We start from the raw sequence: 17,023 nt of genomic DNA on the forward strand, positions 1-17,023 counted from the left end.
GTCACCTCCATCCCCTCCACCTTGGCTGCACACAGTGGGTGCTGTGAAGGCCCCAGGAAGCAAAGAGTCACTGACTGAGAAGACAAATCAAGAGCACATCAACTGCACTACTTTTTTGTGATTTGGGTTAGACACCTGGCTTGTGTGCCCCGGACCTGCTCGGCTGCAGGAACAGTGGGTTCTAGCTGCAAGCCCAGGTCTCCAGAGTGGGGAAGGTCACTGAGCCCTGCTCTGGAAAGCAAGAACCGGTCTCTGGGGATCTTGGGGCCAGCCTTACACGCCACAGCTGTGCTATGCCACAGGTCAGGGCCCCCAAATTGCATCCCTTACCCCAGACCCCAGCTTCCTCTGGCGACTTCTCTCCTCTGCCGGGCTACACTTGCCCCTTTGGGCCTCCTACCCCCCAGTGGGGCTCTGATAGTCCCCTGGGTGCCTGCAGTGTTAACCTATCAGCCTGGAGCCTGACCCTCCACACTGACACCCACTGAGCCACTCTGAAGCTGGTACTGTTGGCTTTAGCGACAGAGCTCTGCCAAATCCTCTGTCCCTGCTTACCTCCCCCGACACTCAGCCCAGTACCCACCCAGTCACTGGGGCCAAGCTTGCCTCGAGCCTGAGTTAACCCAGTGATAACAGGTAATTCCAGAATGCTGTTATACCCTCTTTTCTTTGTCCCTCTCTTTTTATAAGGTTTTTGGACACTATTATATTTTATCACAAAATTAACAAATGTTTGATGTAACAGTCTGAAGAGCATCGAGTAAAAACAAGAGCTTCATGATCGCTCCGTTTCCTCCAATCTCATCCCTTGCTATGAACTGTCAGTGTTAATGGTGAGATATGCATCCTTCATCTTAGGCTCAAATATTTAATCACACACATGATTTTTCTCCCTGTTTTCCTTTAAGTGAAAATGCCTGGTAGAGTAACCAGAACTGCATTCAGCACCTCAGAAGTGGCTTAAGTAAGAGAAGTGTTTCATTAGATGATGCAGGTTGCTGCAGCTGCTAAGGCACATGATCCATCTCCCTATGCTTCCCCTCCTGAGAGTGGGACTTGGTCCCCTCCAGGCACTGAGTTCATTCCAGACAGGAAGAAGTGAGAAGGCAAAAACCAGCAGGCACAGACTAAGTGACTCTAATGAAAAGCGCATGTAATACATACTACTAGAAAAACAATCATTTTCCCAGTTCTTTTCTGTACATTTCCATTTATATTTTATTAGCCAGAAATATGTCATGTGGTCTTGCCTAGCTGCAAGGGAAGCTGAGAAATAAAGCTCTATTTTTGAAGCTGAGCACATGGTCTGTGAATAAGGCAGAAGGGAGTATTGATAGTGGGAAGACACATCTGTCTATCAATGCCTACCCTTAGGATTCCTCCCCATTTGATAGGACATGAATCTTTCCAGATTAATGCATATAGATCTACTTCATTTCTATTAAAAGCTTTACAATAGTCCCACAGAATGGTACCACTGTAATTTATAATAATATTCAATATGTTTCTAAAACACTGATTTTTTTCAACCAGTATGCATGAGTGGCATGCAGGTGTGCTATAAGAATTTTTAAAACATACAATACCTGACCACTTAATAAAAAGTACTGACCTCTTTCCCCTTAGATGGCCAAAGAAATTACAACAGCCAACACAACAGCCATCTGGTGTGAATGCCCTGTCTCCAACTACAGAAAAAACGTTGCATCTTATGGTTCCTGTCACTTAAGAAGATTGCATCTGATTAGTTAATTCTTAGTAGCAGAAATCCTTATATACAAATATAGGCACTTGATTTCTTTAAAAAGTCACTTTGGAGCAAAATGAGTAGATAATTACTATTTTTTTGTAAAAAAATAAAAATTATAGCAATTTTTGTCAGATCAGCAAAAAAATATGTTAGTATGCCACAGAATTTTAGTAATTAGTTTATATTTTCCATGAGATGAAAAAGGTTGAAAACCACTGTTCTAAAACTCTTAGATTTTAATAGTAATTGTTTTGCTTCTATAAATCAGTCTGAGGAGTATTGTCATCTTAACAAAATTAAGACTTTGGATCCAGGAACATGTGCTAACTTTCCATTAGTTAAGGTTTTCCTTAATTTACTTTTTTCTTTATTGTTTTTGAGAGAAAAATTTTGGACAGAGGTTTTTTTGGACCGACCTTTTTAATGCTACTTGTATTTTTTTAAGGTTTTATTTATTTATTTTTAAAGAGAGTGGAAGGAAGGGAGAGAGGGAGAGAAATATCGATGTGTGGTTGCCTCTCACGTGGCCCCCACTGGGGACCTGGCCTGCAACCCAGGCATGTGCCCTGATTGGGGATTGAACCAAAGTTGCTTTGGTTTGCTAATGCTACTTGTTTCTTAAATCTGAATTTTTGTTATCTTCATATATATATATATATATATATACACACACACACATATATATACATACTAAATATAAAAAGAAAGTATAAAAATGATATTTTAGTTTGAAACTCCTCTTTATTTTATAGTTAGCCTTAGTAGATTCTGAGAACATCCTCATGTTTAGTTATGGCTCTCTAGAGAGCTTGCTTTGCAATAATATTGCTACTGTAAATAACAATAGAACAGAATTGCTTGTGTCTGTGTGTGCATACCTACTCTGACATCTTGCCAAGAAGAACTCCTTAACTTCTTTAATGGATGTGTAATAGCCCTCAGTGTAAAATCTTACATTTTTAAAAAAAATTTTATTCCAGCCCTGGCTGGCATAGCTCAGTGGATTGAGCGCGGGCTGCGAACCAAAGTGTCGCAGGTTTGATTCCCAGTCAGGGTACATGCCTGGGTTGCAAGCCATGACCCCCAGCAACCGAACATTGATTTTTCTCTCTGTCTCTCTTTCTCCCTCCCTTCCCTCTCTAAAAAATAAATAAATAAAATCTTTAAAAAAATTATTCCTAAATATTTTATTCTTGCCCTGGCCAGTGTGGCTCAGCTGGTTAGATCATTGTCCCTTAGATGGAAAGGTCTCCAATTCCATTCCAGTTGGGGCATCTACAAGAAGGCAACCAATCAGTGTTTCCCTCTCACACTGATGTTTCTGTCTCTCATTCTCTCTCTGTCTCTCTCCATCCCCTCTCTAAAATGCAATGAAAAAAAGTCCTCAGGTGGCGAATAAATAAATAAATATGTTATTCATTTTGATGCTAAAATATGTAGAATTGTTTTCTTAACTTTATTTTTGGAGTGAAATACAATTGATTTTTTTGTATATTGGTCTTGTATCCTGCAACGCTAGTAAGCCAATTTATTAGCTCTAATGGGTATGTGTGTTTGTGTGTGTGTGTTTATGGGCTCCTTAGGATTTATATATACTTGATCATGTCAGTTGCAAATAGAAGTAACTTCTTTCTTTTCAACCTGGATGACTTTCATTTCTTCTTCTTCCCTAATTGCCCTGGCTAGAATGTCTAGTAACAGGTTAAATAGCAATAGCAAGAATGGATATCCTTGTCTTATTCCTGATTTTAGGGGAAAGATTTTAGTGTCTCACCATTAAGTATCATGTTAGGCGTAGGAGTTTTTGTAGATGCCTTTTATCAGAATGAAGTCATTGACACAGTTTTGGCACAGAGTAAGCCATGAAGAATATTTGTGATCATCATCATCATTATCATCATCCACTTAATCATCTTCCTACATTTAGATATTTCTTGTATTTGACCATTATAAATAACTCAGCAATATATATCTGTGCTGATTGCTACACCCTTTTAAAACCAAATAGTAGCCCTGGCTGGTATAGCTTAGTGGATTGAGTGCGGGCCTGCAAACCAAAGGGTTGACAGTTTGATTCCCAGTCAAGGTACAAGCCTGGGTTGCAGGCCAAGTCCCCAGTTGGGGGCACGTGAGGAGCAACCATACATTGATGTTTCTCTCCCTCTCTTTCTCCTTTCCTTCCCCTCTTTCTAAAAAATAAATTAATTAATTAAATCTTTAAAAAAAACAAATAGTATCTCACAATATATGTAAGTCAAGTCATTATGCCGTACACCTTAAATATATATAGTGTCATATGTTAATTACACCTCAATAAAACTGGAAAAATAGTAGCCCCAAATCTGAAATACTATATCACATCGACTTCACTCATGAAACTTAAGAATGTGACAATTCTGCCAGTCCCCAGCAGTAGCATCTCCAAATCGTCTCCATAACTGTGACAAGTTGAATTGTGTTGTCCCAAGAAAGCACTGAAGACCTAATCTCCAGCTCTTCAGATTGTGACCTTATTTGGAAAGAGGGTCTTCACAGAGGTAATTAAGTTGAAATGATGTCATGAGATGGGCCCTAATCCAATATGACTGATGCTTTTATAAAAGGAGAATATTTGGACAGAGACAGACACGCAGAACTGTAAGACCATGTGCAGAGACATAGGACAATGCCACGAGAAAGCAAAGGAATGCCAAAGAGTGCTGGCAAACCACCAGCAGCTGGGGGAGAGGCCTGAGCAGATTCTCCCGCACCATGCTTGGGAAGAAGCAGCCCTGCTGACGTGCTGATCTTGGACTTCCAGCCTCTAAAACTGCGAGACAATAAATTTCTGACAATTTTAAGTCACCTAGTTGATGGTCCTTCATTATGCAGCCCTAGGAAATGAACACAATAACCAAAACAGGGAAAATGGAGAAATTAGGAGGTTCCTGGCAGTGTCTGTGGCTTGGGGTCTGTAAAGGAAGCCTTACTTCCCAAGTTGGACTTCTGACACAGGTGCATTCCTATCATGTGCACATCACCAGTTCTGCTCTAGGTTACAGATTAGCTGTTGTCAACTTTGCAGCCAGAGGCTGCCCGGAGCCTGGCATCTCCTCAGCCTCATATAATGTGCACATGTTGGGGCTGGACCTGGCTTGTGGAGCTAGAACATGTTAGGGCAGTTGTGAGAGAGCTATGTCTCCGGCACATACGCACTCACTCTGAGCTCATTATTGTGATCATATTTGTGTGGAAAGAGAGGTTTTAAATGCCTCGTTTGTGCACACCTGCACCCATCAAACACAACAGCGCATGCACACTGTGTTCAGCATGGGGTGGGGGGCATCAAAGATGAACAAAGCCAATCCTTCTCTGCAGGAGCCAGTCTGGGGGTGGGGAGAGGCAAAGTGCTCAAGGGCAATCACAGTGTGGACAGGAGCAGTGAGAGTTCACACCTCCATAGTGCTCCCTCTGCCAGGCCCTGCTCTAAGCAAGTGAATATTAATTCATTTAAGGCCCACCACAGACAAGCCTTTGAGGTGATACCACTACCTCCCTCGTGTAGCAAAGAAAAGCTGCCCAAGGTTATACAGCTAGTAATAGAAGAGTCAAGATTTGAACCTGGAGTGGGAACTCTTGGCTCTCACATAATTCATTCCCTCTAGAAAACTATCACAATAAAACGTATATGGTGCTCTGGCAGGAGATACAGTGACAATAAATGTGACCCTGGCAAGAGGCAGAAAGTTTTGCAGCAACAAAGAGGGGAATGAGAAACCAGAATGAACTGGGGACATTTCCACAAGGGAGCCATTCCTGAGATGACCCCTGAAAAGAGAATTCACCGGAATCCAACAGCGGGAAGGTCATGTCAGGTACGTGTGAAAGCAGGCAGGCAGGAAGGGGCTCACTGTGTTCAGCTAGCACAGGTCTGACCGGTACAGCAGTGCTCTCCTAAAGTAGCAGGGGTGAAGAAAGATGGGGAACAGTTTTCTTGATCATTCTGTCCTCTCTGCTCATTTCAACTATAACTGAAATGATATTTCTTTCTTTAAGAATAGAAATTTTTAAAATTTAAATTTCAAGGAAAAGTGCTTACATTTAACACATTTAAAAGAAATATTATTTCTTGATTTCTAATCACATTGTTTCTCTGCTATTCCAACGACTTTTGAACTGACCCACAATGACATAAAACTGCCATTTGCAGGCCAGACACTCCCAGGCTTGGGGTGGAGGGAACGTGACAGGTGGCGGTGACTGAAGGAAGGCCGTGGAAGACAGCAAGCATGGATTCTTGGCTAAACTAGAAGTTTCTAAAAATTTTCCATGAGGTGGCAGCAGTTCTTCAAGTAGTTGTGGAAAACATGATCTTGCTTGAAATTTTCCTTTCCTTTCCTTTTTTTTTTTTTTTTTGCCACTAAAGAGATTACTTTCATACAGTTGAACTTTGCTCATTTTTAAAAGAAAATCTATGCTTTAAAACAATCCCTCGATTTAGAAACAGAACTGTTTTCAAATGTCACTATTTTCTTGATGTTATTTGCTACCAAATAACACAATTGAGGTTCCTCTATCTTTCAAGGTCATTTCCACACAGCCTGATGAAGATGCAAAATTCAATTCCCACCACAGTGGCTGGAGAGCAGTATTTAATTTTAGCCCTGCCAAACAAAGTGAAGCAAGCGGTAAGTGATTTTGGCATCTGGAAATATTTCATGCTTCAAGGCCGATTGAGTATGTCCCTGACTTTCCACTCTCAGGCTGGCTGCCTGTTAATTTCTATTTTCTCAGAAATTACACTGATCTCAATTTACACCGTGAGTAAAAAAAAGAGTAAGAAAAGAATCAAGCTAGCTGAATGGCAGCAGAGAACAAAACACTGAAATGGATGGGCCCTTACAGAAGAGAATTGTTTCAGGCTCTGAACAAAGGGGCAGATGGATTAGGCTGGTCTGAGCCCTGGCTCCACCTCTTACCAGCTGGGCCCCTCACCTGATCTCTCAAAACCAGTTTTTTCAACTCGACACATAATGACAATATCTACTTGCAGGACTGTAGAGTGCAAAGGGGAGATGGTCCTTGAAAACACTTTTAAAACTCTTAAGTTTGGCTGGAGTTACAGCAAATACTTATCAGGGCACAAAAATGTTTTTACCCACTGGCTTTTCTTTTTTTCCTTTGCCTGTCTCCCCTGCAAGAAAGACTTGTATGGAAGTAAAATCAAAGTTTGCATCGTCTTGTCAAGCAATTTGTGGTTCTTTCTCAAGCCCAGCTGCACATCAGAGTCAGCAGGGAGCCCTCACCCCAGCAGAGGACAAGTGACACAGTCCCTCTGGGGTGGGGCGGATCTTGAAGCAGCCACCTGGTAATCCCCTGACTGTCCTTGAAGGGACTCAGCCTTACTCTCAGTGGTCACGTGGTTTCCTTGCTGAGGACTCTGCCAGCTAAGAAGCTGAAGCTTTTGCTTAAATGAATCTGTTATCCAGCTTCTTCAAATTCCACCTAACAGATCCTCTGGGGTAGAACGCTGGCCTGACCTCGCCAAGTTAAATGGGCATATTCTTATTCTTATTCTACTAGCATCTTTGTAGAATTATTCAACACTGAAAGTAGGTATTTGTGGCCTTTAATTTGAGAGATCGCTAATATAAGGACACTTCCAGAATTAATGTCCAAATAGCCAAAGGCATTAGATGACTACTCCAATATATGATTTTAGCACCTTCCTTCTTTTCCTCTTTTTTAAAAATATATTTTTTTATTATGTTATTACAGTTGTCACATTTCCTCCCCTTCACCCCCCTGCACCCTGCACACCCCTTCCCACCTGCATTACCCCATTTAAGTCATGTCCATGGGTCCTACATATAAGTTCTTTGGCTTCTACATTTCCTATACTTTTCTTACCCCACCTTCATATTTTCTACCAACCATCTATACTACTTATTCTCTGTACCTTTTCTCCCTCTCTCCTCTTCCCACTACCCTGTTGATAACCCTTCATGTGATCTCCATTTCTGTGGTTCTGATCCTGTTTTAGTTGTTTGCTTAGTTTGCTTTTATTTTTGTTTTAGGTGTGGTTGTTAATAATTGTGAGTTTGCTGTCCTTTTACTGTACATATTTTTTATCTTCTTTTTCTTAGATAAGTCTCTTTAACATTTTATATAATAGGGGCTTGATGATGTTGAACTCCTTTAACTTGACCTTGTCTGAGAAGCACTTTATCTGCCCTTCCATTCTAACTGAAAGCTTTGCTGGATAGAGCAATCTTGGATGTAGGTCCTTGCTTTTCATGACTTGGAATACTTCTTTCTAGCCCCTTCTTTCCTGCAAAGTCTCTTTTGAGAAATCAGCTGACAGTCTGATGGGAACTCCTGTGCAGGCTACTGTCTCCTTATCTCTTGGTGCTTCTAGGATTCTCTCCTTCATTTTTACCTTGGCTAATGTAATTATGATGTGCCTTGGTGTGTTCCTCCTTGGGTGCAACCTCTTTGGGACTCCCTGAGCTTCCTGGATTTCTTGGAAGTCTATTTCCTTTGCCAGATTGGGGAAGTTGTCCTTTATTATTTGTTCAAATAACTTTTCTACTTGTTGCTCTTCCTCTTCCCCTTCTGGTACCCCTATAATTCGGATGTTGGATTGTGTAAAGATGTCCTGGAGGTTCTGAAGCCTCCCCTCATTTTTTTTGAGTTCTTGTTTCTTCCTTCTTTTCTGTTTGGTTGTTTCTTTCTTCCTTCTGATCCACTCCATTGATTTGAGTCCCAGTTTCCTTCCCATCACTATTGGGTCCCTGTATGTTTTCCTTTATTTCACTTAGCATAGCCTTCATTTTTCCACCTAATTTGCAACCAAATTCAACCAATTCTGTATGCATCCTGATCACCAGTGCTTTGAACTGTTCTTCTGATAGGATGGTTATCTCTTTGTTGCTTAGTTATGTTTGTTCTGAGCTTTGATCTGTTCTTTCGTTTGGATCATTTTTATTTTGTCTTGACACACCTGTTATGTAGTGAGGGGCAGAGCCTTAGGTGTTCACCAGGGCTGGGCAATCCGTTCGCTGGGTTGTGATGCTGTATGTGGGGCAGGGGGCTGAGAGGGAACAATGGCGCTTGCTCTGGTCTCTGCTAGATTTCAGTCCCTTCCACTGCTTCTCCCAAGCAAACCAGGCCCTCCTGGTGCTGATTCCCTGGTTGGTGGGCTTGTGTACGTTCTGGGACCCTGTGGGGCTCTCCAACGAACTCTCCTGTGAGGGTGGGAGTCCTTTCCGGTGCCTCAACCCCCACAGGTGTTTCTAATCGATGTTTTGAGGCTATATTTCCCCACACTGGGGCCCTGGGTTGCATGGACAGTCTCGCTCCCCAGTTTCGCCTGGGTTATCTGTGTGCAAATGTGTGACCACCTGGTGAGGCAGCCACCTCGTGCTCTCACTGGGTCTGCCCGCTGCCACCCCATGCCCGGGGTCTGCCAGCTATCTCCTGCACCCCTAGGGTCCCCCCATTGCCATCTAGCGTTCCTGGCGTCCGTCACTGCTGCCTGGAGTGCCTGGGTCCGAAAACCACCACTTTTTTTTGCCATGATCCCTCTCTGCCTGGCCACCTGACTCCATCCCTCCTGCTGGTCTGGATCAATGTGTCTGTTTTAACACCTTGGTTGTTGGACTTCTGTACAGCTCAATTTTCTGTCAGTTCTGGTTGTATGTTTTTTCTAAATGTTTGTTGTCCTTATTTTGGTTGTGTGAGGAGGCACAGTGTGTCTACCTATGCCTCCATCTTTGCCAGAAGTTGTTTCAACAAATACTTTTTAAAAATGAACAGCTACACAGACAAAGACAAAATTTTCCCCGTAGTTCATTTTCTAGTTAGCACCTTCAGATTTATTCTTTTATTTGTTCTCTAAACAATGTCGGGGTGCTAAGTGTGACTAGGTGAACACACAGAATATTACTTTTAGAAAATGAGGTCCAGGGATGTTTTCAGAAATCCCAAATCAGTCAGTTCTGCATGGGAAGAAGTTACCACTATTCCAATATGTTCATTTGTAAACTCCTTCCTTTCATTTATTTTACTGTTTTTTAATCTTTCTATTCTGAATATTGATATGATTAAAAATAAAGAGAGTTCTACCAAAATTCAAATTTCTGGTTTCTCTCAGTCAGAAAACCTGGTGACAAGGGACCTATGTTCCTGATCGGCAACAACTGGCCAATACTTACTCTGTCCCACATCTGCCAGGTGACAGGCACTTGCACTGTCCCAGGGCTGAGGGTCAAAAAATGTGTGAGATGAGCCCTGGCTGGTGTGTTTCTCTCTTTATTTTTCTTCCTCTTTCTCCCTCCCTTTCCCTCTCTCTAAAAGTAAGTAAATAACTAATCTTTAAAAAAATGTATGAGGTGAGATCTCTGTTATCAAGAAATTAAAATTGAAAAAGTCAAATAAACCCTGGCTGGTGTGGTCCAGTTGGTTGGGCATCATCATCGTGCAAAGTGAAAGGTCACTGGTATGGTTCCTGGTGAATCTAAAATCTGAAAAAAAAAAAAAAATAAAAAACTCCTCCTGAGTAATAGAAGACAGTCTCCTGAATAAAGAAGACTATTGAATGGCTCTATTTTCTGTGAAACTTTAAGAGAGATAGAGAACTGTATTATTTTTTAAAAAATATTTTATTTGCCCTACTGGCGTAGCTCAGTGGATTGAGCGCAGGCTGCGAACCAAAGCATCACAGGATTGATTCCCAGTCAGGGCACATGCCTGGGTTGCAGACCATGGCCCCCAGCAACCGCACATCGATGCTTCTCTCTCTCTTTCTCCCTCCTTTCCCCCTCTAAAAATAAATACATAAAATCTTTAAAAAATATTTTATGTATTTATTTTTGGAGAGAGGGGAGGGGAAGAGGAAAGAGAGAGAGAAATATCAATGTGTGGTTGCCTCTCATGCACCCCACTACTAGAGACCTGGCCCACAATCCAGGCATGTGCCCTGACTGGGAATGGAGCTGGCCACCCTTTGGTTCACAGGCCCATGCTCAATCCGCTGACCTACACCAGCCAGGGCTAGAACTGTATTCTTAAAATGGGTGCACTTAAGTTCACTTTTAAAAATCTACTCCTTTCTCACAAATACAAAAGATTACTGTGTAAGGTGATGGATGTGTTAACTGACCTTACTGTGGTAATCATTTTGCAATATATACATATATCAAATCATTATGGTGTACACCTTAAATTGCACAATGTTATACATCAAATATATCTCAATAAAGCTGGGGAAAAAATTCCTATGACCAAAAAGATCCATTCTGTGTCATACAAAATAGTGAAGGAGGAAGCTCTAGGCGTCAGTTTCTCCTTCCCTGAAGTAAACCTTAAACCGGTAAGAACAATTATAATCAACAATTTCAAAACTGTGGAAACTAACTAAACATGTATAACAACCAAGAGAGTGCTTTGGAGGGAGAGCCTGCTGATTTTTCATAACCAGTGTACACTAACCAGCTGTACTGCCCGTTCCTCAGCCCCCACTGGGACTGTGAGGAGAGCAGCCTGTGCTCCGGGAGTGGCTGGGTTGGTGCCAGAGTGGTCAGTGGCAATCTTGTCTTTGAATATCTGGGCTTGTGAGAAGTTGTGGGTTGAGCATTTGGGTTGGTCTGGTGGTTTTCTAAGGGACTAGGGCAGACCATTGCCTTGGTTTTGCCCTCCTTAGGCAACAGCAGCTTCCCTGGAGGTACCTGTTGGAAAATGTATGGGACTAGAACCTTCTATTTTGGTGGAAAAGGTGGGAATTGTTCCAGGTTCCTGGCTGGCTGCAGAGTTCATAGCATCTGATCAGATCAGGATCCAATGTGGGTTTTTTTTAAAGTTTCTATATTTATTCATTTTTAAAGAGAGGGTAAGGGAGGGCGAAAAAGAGGGAGAGAGCCCTGGCTGGTGTGGCCCAGTGGCTTGAGTGCCAGCCTGTGAACCAAGAGGTCCCTGGTTCGATTCAAGTCAGGGCACACGCCTGGGTTGCTGGCCAGGTCTCCATTTGGGGACATGGGAGAGGCAACCAGTCGATGTTTCTCTCTCCCATCCCCTCTCTCTGAAAATAAAATAAAATTTTAAAAAAGAGAGAGGGAGACAGAAACATCAATCAGTTGATGGAGAGTATTATGCTAAGAGAAATAAGCATGCTGAGAAAAAGGCTTGGCCTCCAGATGTTGTTGAAACCACATAGCATCCCATACACTGTTCATTGTCCCAAAGGGCCAGCTGTTTGTCCTGAGGCAATTCAAAGCCAGCTAAAGTTTTAGAAACTGCTTTAGGATTTAAGAGTTTTAGGAACTACTTCAACATCAAGGAAGTTGGAGTTGTTCGTGAAAAAGCAGCAAAATTCCACTCTGAAGCATTAAACAAATTCATAGAAGCAGGGTACTATCTCCCCCAGAATTTTAAATGATGACAAGGGTAATCTTGCCCAAATGAACTTTTGTCTGACAACTCACTTTCTAACATCCTCCCATGCTTTGTCCAGCGTCTCCACGCTGTAGACGCTCCCTCCCATGAGTCACTTAGTAGCTGTCTCTGTTATCAGATCGACTGTATCTCAGAGCTGGTCTTCCAGTAACCTTTTTTTTTTTACTTAATAATGGCCCCAAAGCTCAAGAGTACTGATGCTACCAATTTGGATATGCCAAAAAGAAGCCGAAAAGTGCTTCCTTTAAGTGAAAAGGTGAAAATTCTTGACTTAGTAAGGAAAGAAAAAAATCCTATGCTGAGGTTGCTAAGATCTACAGTAAGAACGAATCTTCTATCCATGAAATTGTGAAGAAGGAAAAAGTAATTCGCGCTAGTTTTGCTGTTGCACCTCAAATTGCCAAAGTTACTGCCACAGTGCATGATAAATGCTTAGTTAAGATGGAAAAGGCATTAGGTTTGTGGGTGGAAGACATGAACAGAAAATGTGTCCCTGTTGATGGCAGCATGTTGCGCCAGAAAGCACTGAGTCTGTATGAACATTTCAGCAAGGGATCCTGTGAAAGGAGTGACACCAAGCCTTTTACTGCAAGTAAGGGATGGTTACACAGATTCAGGAATAGGTTTGGACTGAGAAATGTAAACACTGCAGAGGCTGTGCCTGCTGTTGGAGAAGCTGCTGCCACATTTCCCGCAGAGTCCAAGTTGATTAAGGAGGAAGGTATGTATAGGAAAAAAAACTGTATGTAGGGCTTGCTGTTATCTGGGGTTTTAGGTATCCACTGGGGGTGTTGAAAGGTATTTCCCCGCGGATAAGGGGGGACTGCTGCACATCAAGAGTGGCTGTTTGCAAAGTTTTCTTGCCAGATGCACAGGCTGGAAAAGGTGCTGCTGTGGTCTCCACCTAGGAGAAGGAGGGGGAAGGGGAGGGGAAGGATGGCCGGCGTGGCTTGAATCCCCAGTGTGGAGAAAAATCACAAAATCACTCAATCATACACTTTACATTAACATATACAATCTCTGGGTCAAGTTTTTTAAACTTTTTACTTCAACTTAGGTTAACAGCATTGTCTCTGCATTTCCAAAATTCATGAGCTAATCATGACAGTTGAGAAGCCAAAAATAACTGGCGGGGGTGCGGTGGGTGGTGGATGTTTTTGAGTAAAACTGCTTAGTCTTTGAACAAAACGGGCTACAAATCAGGTTATCTGTTACCACTCCATGGCATTTCCTCAACTTTATTTTTAAATGTCGAGTTCAGACGAGAGCAAAGCCGCAGGGGGTAAATAAAAACAGGAGTCCCATCTCTCCACCGTCCAAAGTCCGGGCAAAATGTTTCTTTTGAGGCAAGCTTACAAAACTAACGGGTTTCTCTGTGTCCCAGAGGGTGGTGCAGGGCGGAGAAAATCCCCTGGAGGAGCAAGGAGGCCGCCAGGCCACCCTGGGGATCCCCGGCCTTTGCCGTGTCCCGGTCTCGCAATTTGCAGGGAATCTCCGGTGCAAGAGTAAGTGCGAGTCTTCGGCGGCGGCTGAAACTGGCTGGAGCTCCGCTGGGAACAGGCGGAAGCCACCACCGGCGAAGATTTTGGCCCCTGCTCCCCTCCCCCACCCGGGCCGCCGAACAGGCTCCAGAGGCAGCCACATTCTCTATCCCACCACCCCGCACCTCCACCGACAATCCTTACACGGAGGGCTGGGCGCAGAGTTCTCCAGGTCCAAGGCACGGGGTTCGCCCGCGCGAGGTTTTCTGGGAGTTGTAGTCCACCACCCCCCAGCATCGCTTAAGGGGTACACATCGGAGACTACAACTCCCGCTGGGCGGTGGACTACAACTTAAAAAAAAAAAAAGGAGGGTGAGAAAGAGAAGCTCGGAGAGCAAAGAAAAGGGGCCACTGATTGCCCCCTATCCCGCTTCCCCACACGCGCGCTCTAGCCGTGGCCGCCCGCCTGCCGCGGTTACCCCGGCTCCTCTCTGGGTCCCTTGCGATCGGATCCAGGCGCTAAGCGAGGCCCTGCAGCGCTGACAGAAACTCGGCTGAGACGCACGAGCCCTCGCCCTCTCACCTCCTGCCCGCTAGTCAGCTCGCCTCAGACTGAGGCTGCTCCGTCGCCGCCACAGCTTGCGCACGGCTCACACTCGCTTTCCTTCAGCACCCCTACCCCGGCGCTGCCTTGAGGCGGCTGCACTCGGGTGAGTCCCTGTCTCCTCATCCCCCGCCCCCCCACCCCAGTTGCCCTCGCGAGCAGTCTTTATTTGAGACAGCCCCTCCGGGACCTGCACGGAGGGGAGTCTAGGGACTGTCGGCGGCCGAGTTGGGGTACTTAGATTCCCCAACCCCGGGCGGCTGGCGTTGGGGGTGGGGCAGGAACAGACGTGGTTCCAGGGGGCGACAGTTGCACGTGCGCGCCTCGGTACTCATGGGGGAGGGGCGCGCGCGCCGGCGCCGTGTTATGTTGGGGGGGTCTCACCCTTGAGGCCAGCGCGCGGGCGAGCTTGCGGCTGCGCATGCCCGACTGCTGATTAGTGGGCTCCGGCGGTGCGGGTGCGCGCCGCGGTGTCAGGCTCGAGCTGTGGGGTTGCGCTAACCCCTGTGTCTCCGGGGCTGGTACTCCCGTGCGGCAGACTTTCCGGATTGGCCGCCGGGCGGCGGGGGCGGCGCCTTGGTGCTTGGTAACTTCGGCCGGCTGGCGGGTAAGACTGGACTGCGTTGCTGCTCTGTCCCGGTCCTTCACTGTCTTCGCCCAGGTGGAAGCCGGGGTGGGCTTTGTCCCCGCCCGGCGGGCGCCCCTGCCCTGCTGGGCCGGTTAAACACAATGACCGGAAGGAAAACCTCAGCCTTCAGGCCACGAATACAAGCCGTCTGTATTGGGCAAGCACCTAAGCGGGTTTAAGGGGGGGGAGGAAGACAAAACTGTCTTCCTTGCCTTTCATCCCCCCTCCATATTTGCTTACCCAACTTTTTTCTTTATTAAAGTGAGGTTTGTTTATTTATTTACTTATTCTTTAGTGCTATGGTTTTGTGGTAATTTGCTGCTGAGAGTGTTCAGATGTCTGGTCCAGTTCAAGTAGTGCTCACTTCAGCGAATGTGGGGCCTGGTGCAGACGTCTCACCCTTTCTGCATTCAACTTTGCTGCAGACAGTGGATTGATGGATGGGCCACAGTGCCTAAGAGTAGTCTCTGAGTGCTAAAGAGACAAAAGGGGAAGCTAGTTTGCAAATGAGAATGTACAGGAGACTGCCCTGAGGAGGCAGGGCTTGCATTACACTCCTTCCACCTAAAGCCTATCATTTGGGATGACTTATTTCCTACTACAGTAGACATCCCCCATCCACGGTTTTGCTTCCCGCGGTTCCAGTCGAGGTCAGAAATGGAAAATTCCAGAAATAAACAATTCGTAAGTTTTAGATTTCTTTCTCTGTTCCGGTTAGAGTGATGAGGTCCTGCTCTGTCCCACTGGGATGTGAATCATTCCTTTGTCCAGTCTTTACACACTTACATGCCACCAGCGGCTTGTCAACTCTTTTGGTATACAATGCTGGTGTTCGACTAACACTTACTTTCCTTAATTATGGCCCTGAAGGGCAAGAATAGTGATGCTGGCAATTTGGATATGCCAAAAAGAAGCCGAAAAGTGCTTCCTTTAAGTGAAAAGGTGAAAATTCTTACTTAATAAGGAAAGAAAAAAATCCTATGCTGAGATTGCTAAGATCTACAGTAAGAACGAATCTTCTATCCGTGAAATTGTGAAGAAGGAAAAAGAAATTCGTGCTAGTTTTGCTGTTGTATCTCAAACTCCCAATGTTACTGCCACAGTGCATAATAAATGCTTAGTTAGGATGGAAAAGGCATTAGGTTTGTGGGTGGAAGACATGAACAGAAAATGTGTCCCCGTTGATGGCAGCATGTTGCGCCAGAAAGCACTGAGTCTGTATGAACATTTCAGCAAGGGATCCTGTGAAAGGAGTGACACCAAGCCTTTTACTGCAAGTAAGGGATGGTTACACAGATTCAGGAATAGGTTTGGACTGAGAAATGTAAACACTGCAGAGGCTGTGCCTGCTGTTGGAGAAGCTGCTGCCACATTTCCGGCAGAGTCGAAGTTGATCAAGGAGGAAGGTATGTACGTATTCAAAAAACATAGTACATACAAGGTTTGCTACTGTCTGCGGTTTCAGATATCCACTGGGGTCTTGGAATGTATATGCTGCACATAAAGGGGGACTACTGTAAATGTTTTTGGTTTGTCCATTCTTAAGCTAGTGTAGCCTTGTGCTTTCCTTTAGCCTGCTTCTCAGTATCTTCGTTCACACCTGTAGGCTAGAATGACTTTTTCTGTTCTTCAGGCTCTTCTTGTTTATATGTCTTCACTTTTTTAAAGGCTATATTGTTGGGTCAGAATTGGCTGTTCTTACATTATCCCAGTCAATTTGTCTGCCCCTTCTAGGAGGCCATCTTTTTTTCCTCTGTGCATGTGTTTGGTTCTGCCTTGTTTTCCTGAGCCTGGCCTACTCACTAGGTATTAAACTCCAGGCTTTTCTGCCTGTGTCCTCCTCCTAGTCTACACTGTTCAAGTGCTTTAACAACAGCTAACGTTTGAATACTTCTTATGTGTCTGGCATTGCTCTGAAGCCCTTACCATATGTTTTCTTATTTAATCTTTAAAGAACAATTTTGTAATTCCATTTTACAGATGAGGAAGAAGCCTAGAAAAGCTGAGTAATTTACTCTTGATCATGCTGTCAAGTTAACCTTGACTGTAAGGTTTGAATCTAGGCCACCTGACTCTCAACCTGGAAGCCAGTGGTTCTCAAACTACTTTGAGCATCAGCATCCCCTGGA

At 44.4% G+C, this 17,023-nt stretch overlaps 1 protein-coding gene across 1 annotated transcript in view; it reads left to right on the top strand.

The window, feature by feature from the left end:
* The first annotated feature begins 15,151 nt into the window (after positions 1-15,151).
* Positions 15,152-17,023, top strand: part of LOC114500711 (general transcription factor II-I-like) — a 162,765-nt gene continuing 160,893 nt past the window's right edge. The window contains 1 exon segment of the mRNA XM_036020083.1: positions 15,152-16,300. Coding sequence (XP_035875976.1) covers positions 16,021-16,300 — 280 coding nt within the window. The 5' untranslated portion in view covers positions 15,152-16,020.

This window comes from Phyllostomus discolor, chromosome 3 (assembly GCF_004126475.2).
Source record: "Phyllostomus discolor isolate MPI-MPIP mPhyDis1 chromosome 3, mPhyDis1.pri.v3, whole genome shotgun sequence".
NCBI lineage: Eukaryota > Metazoa > Chordata > Mammalia > Chiroptera > Phyllostomidae > Phyllostomus > Phyllostomus discolor.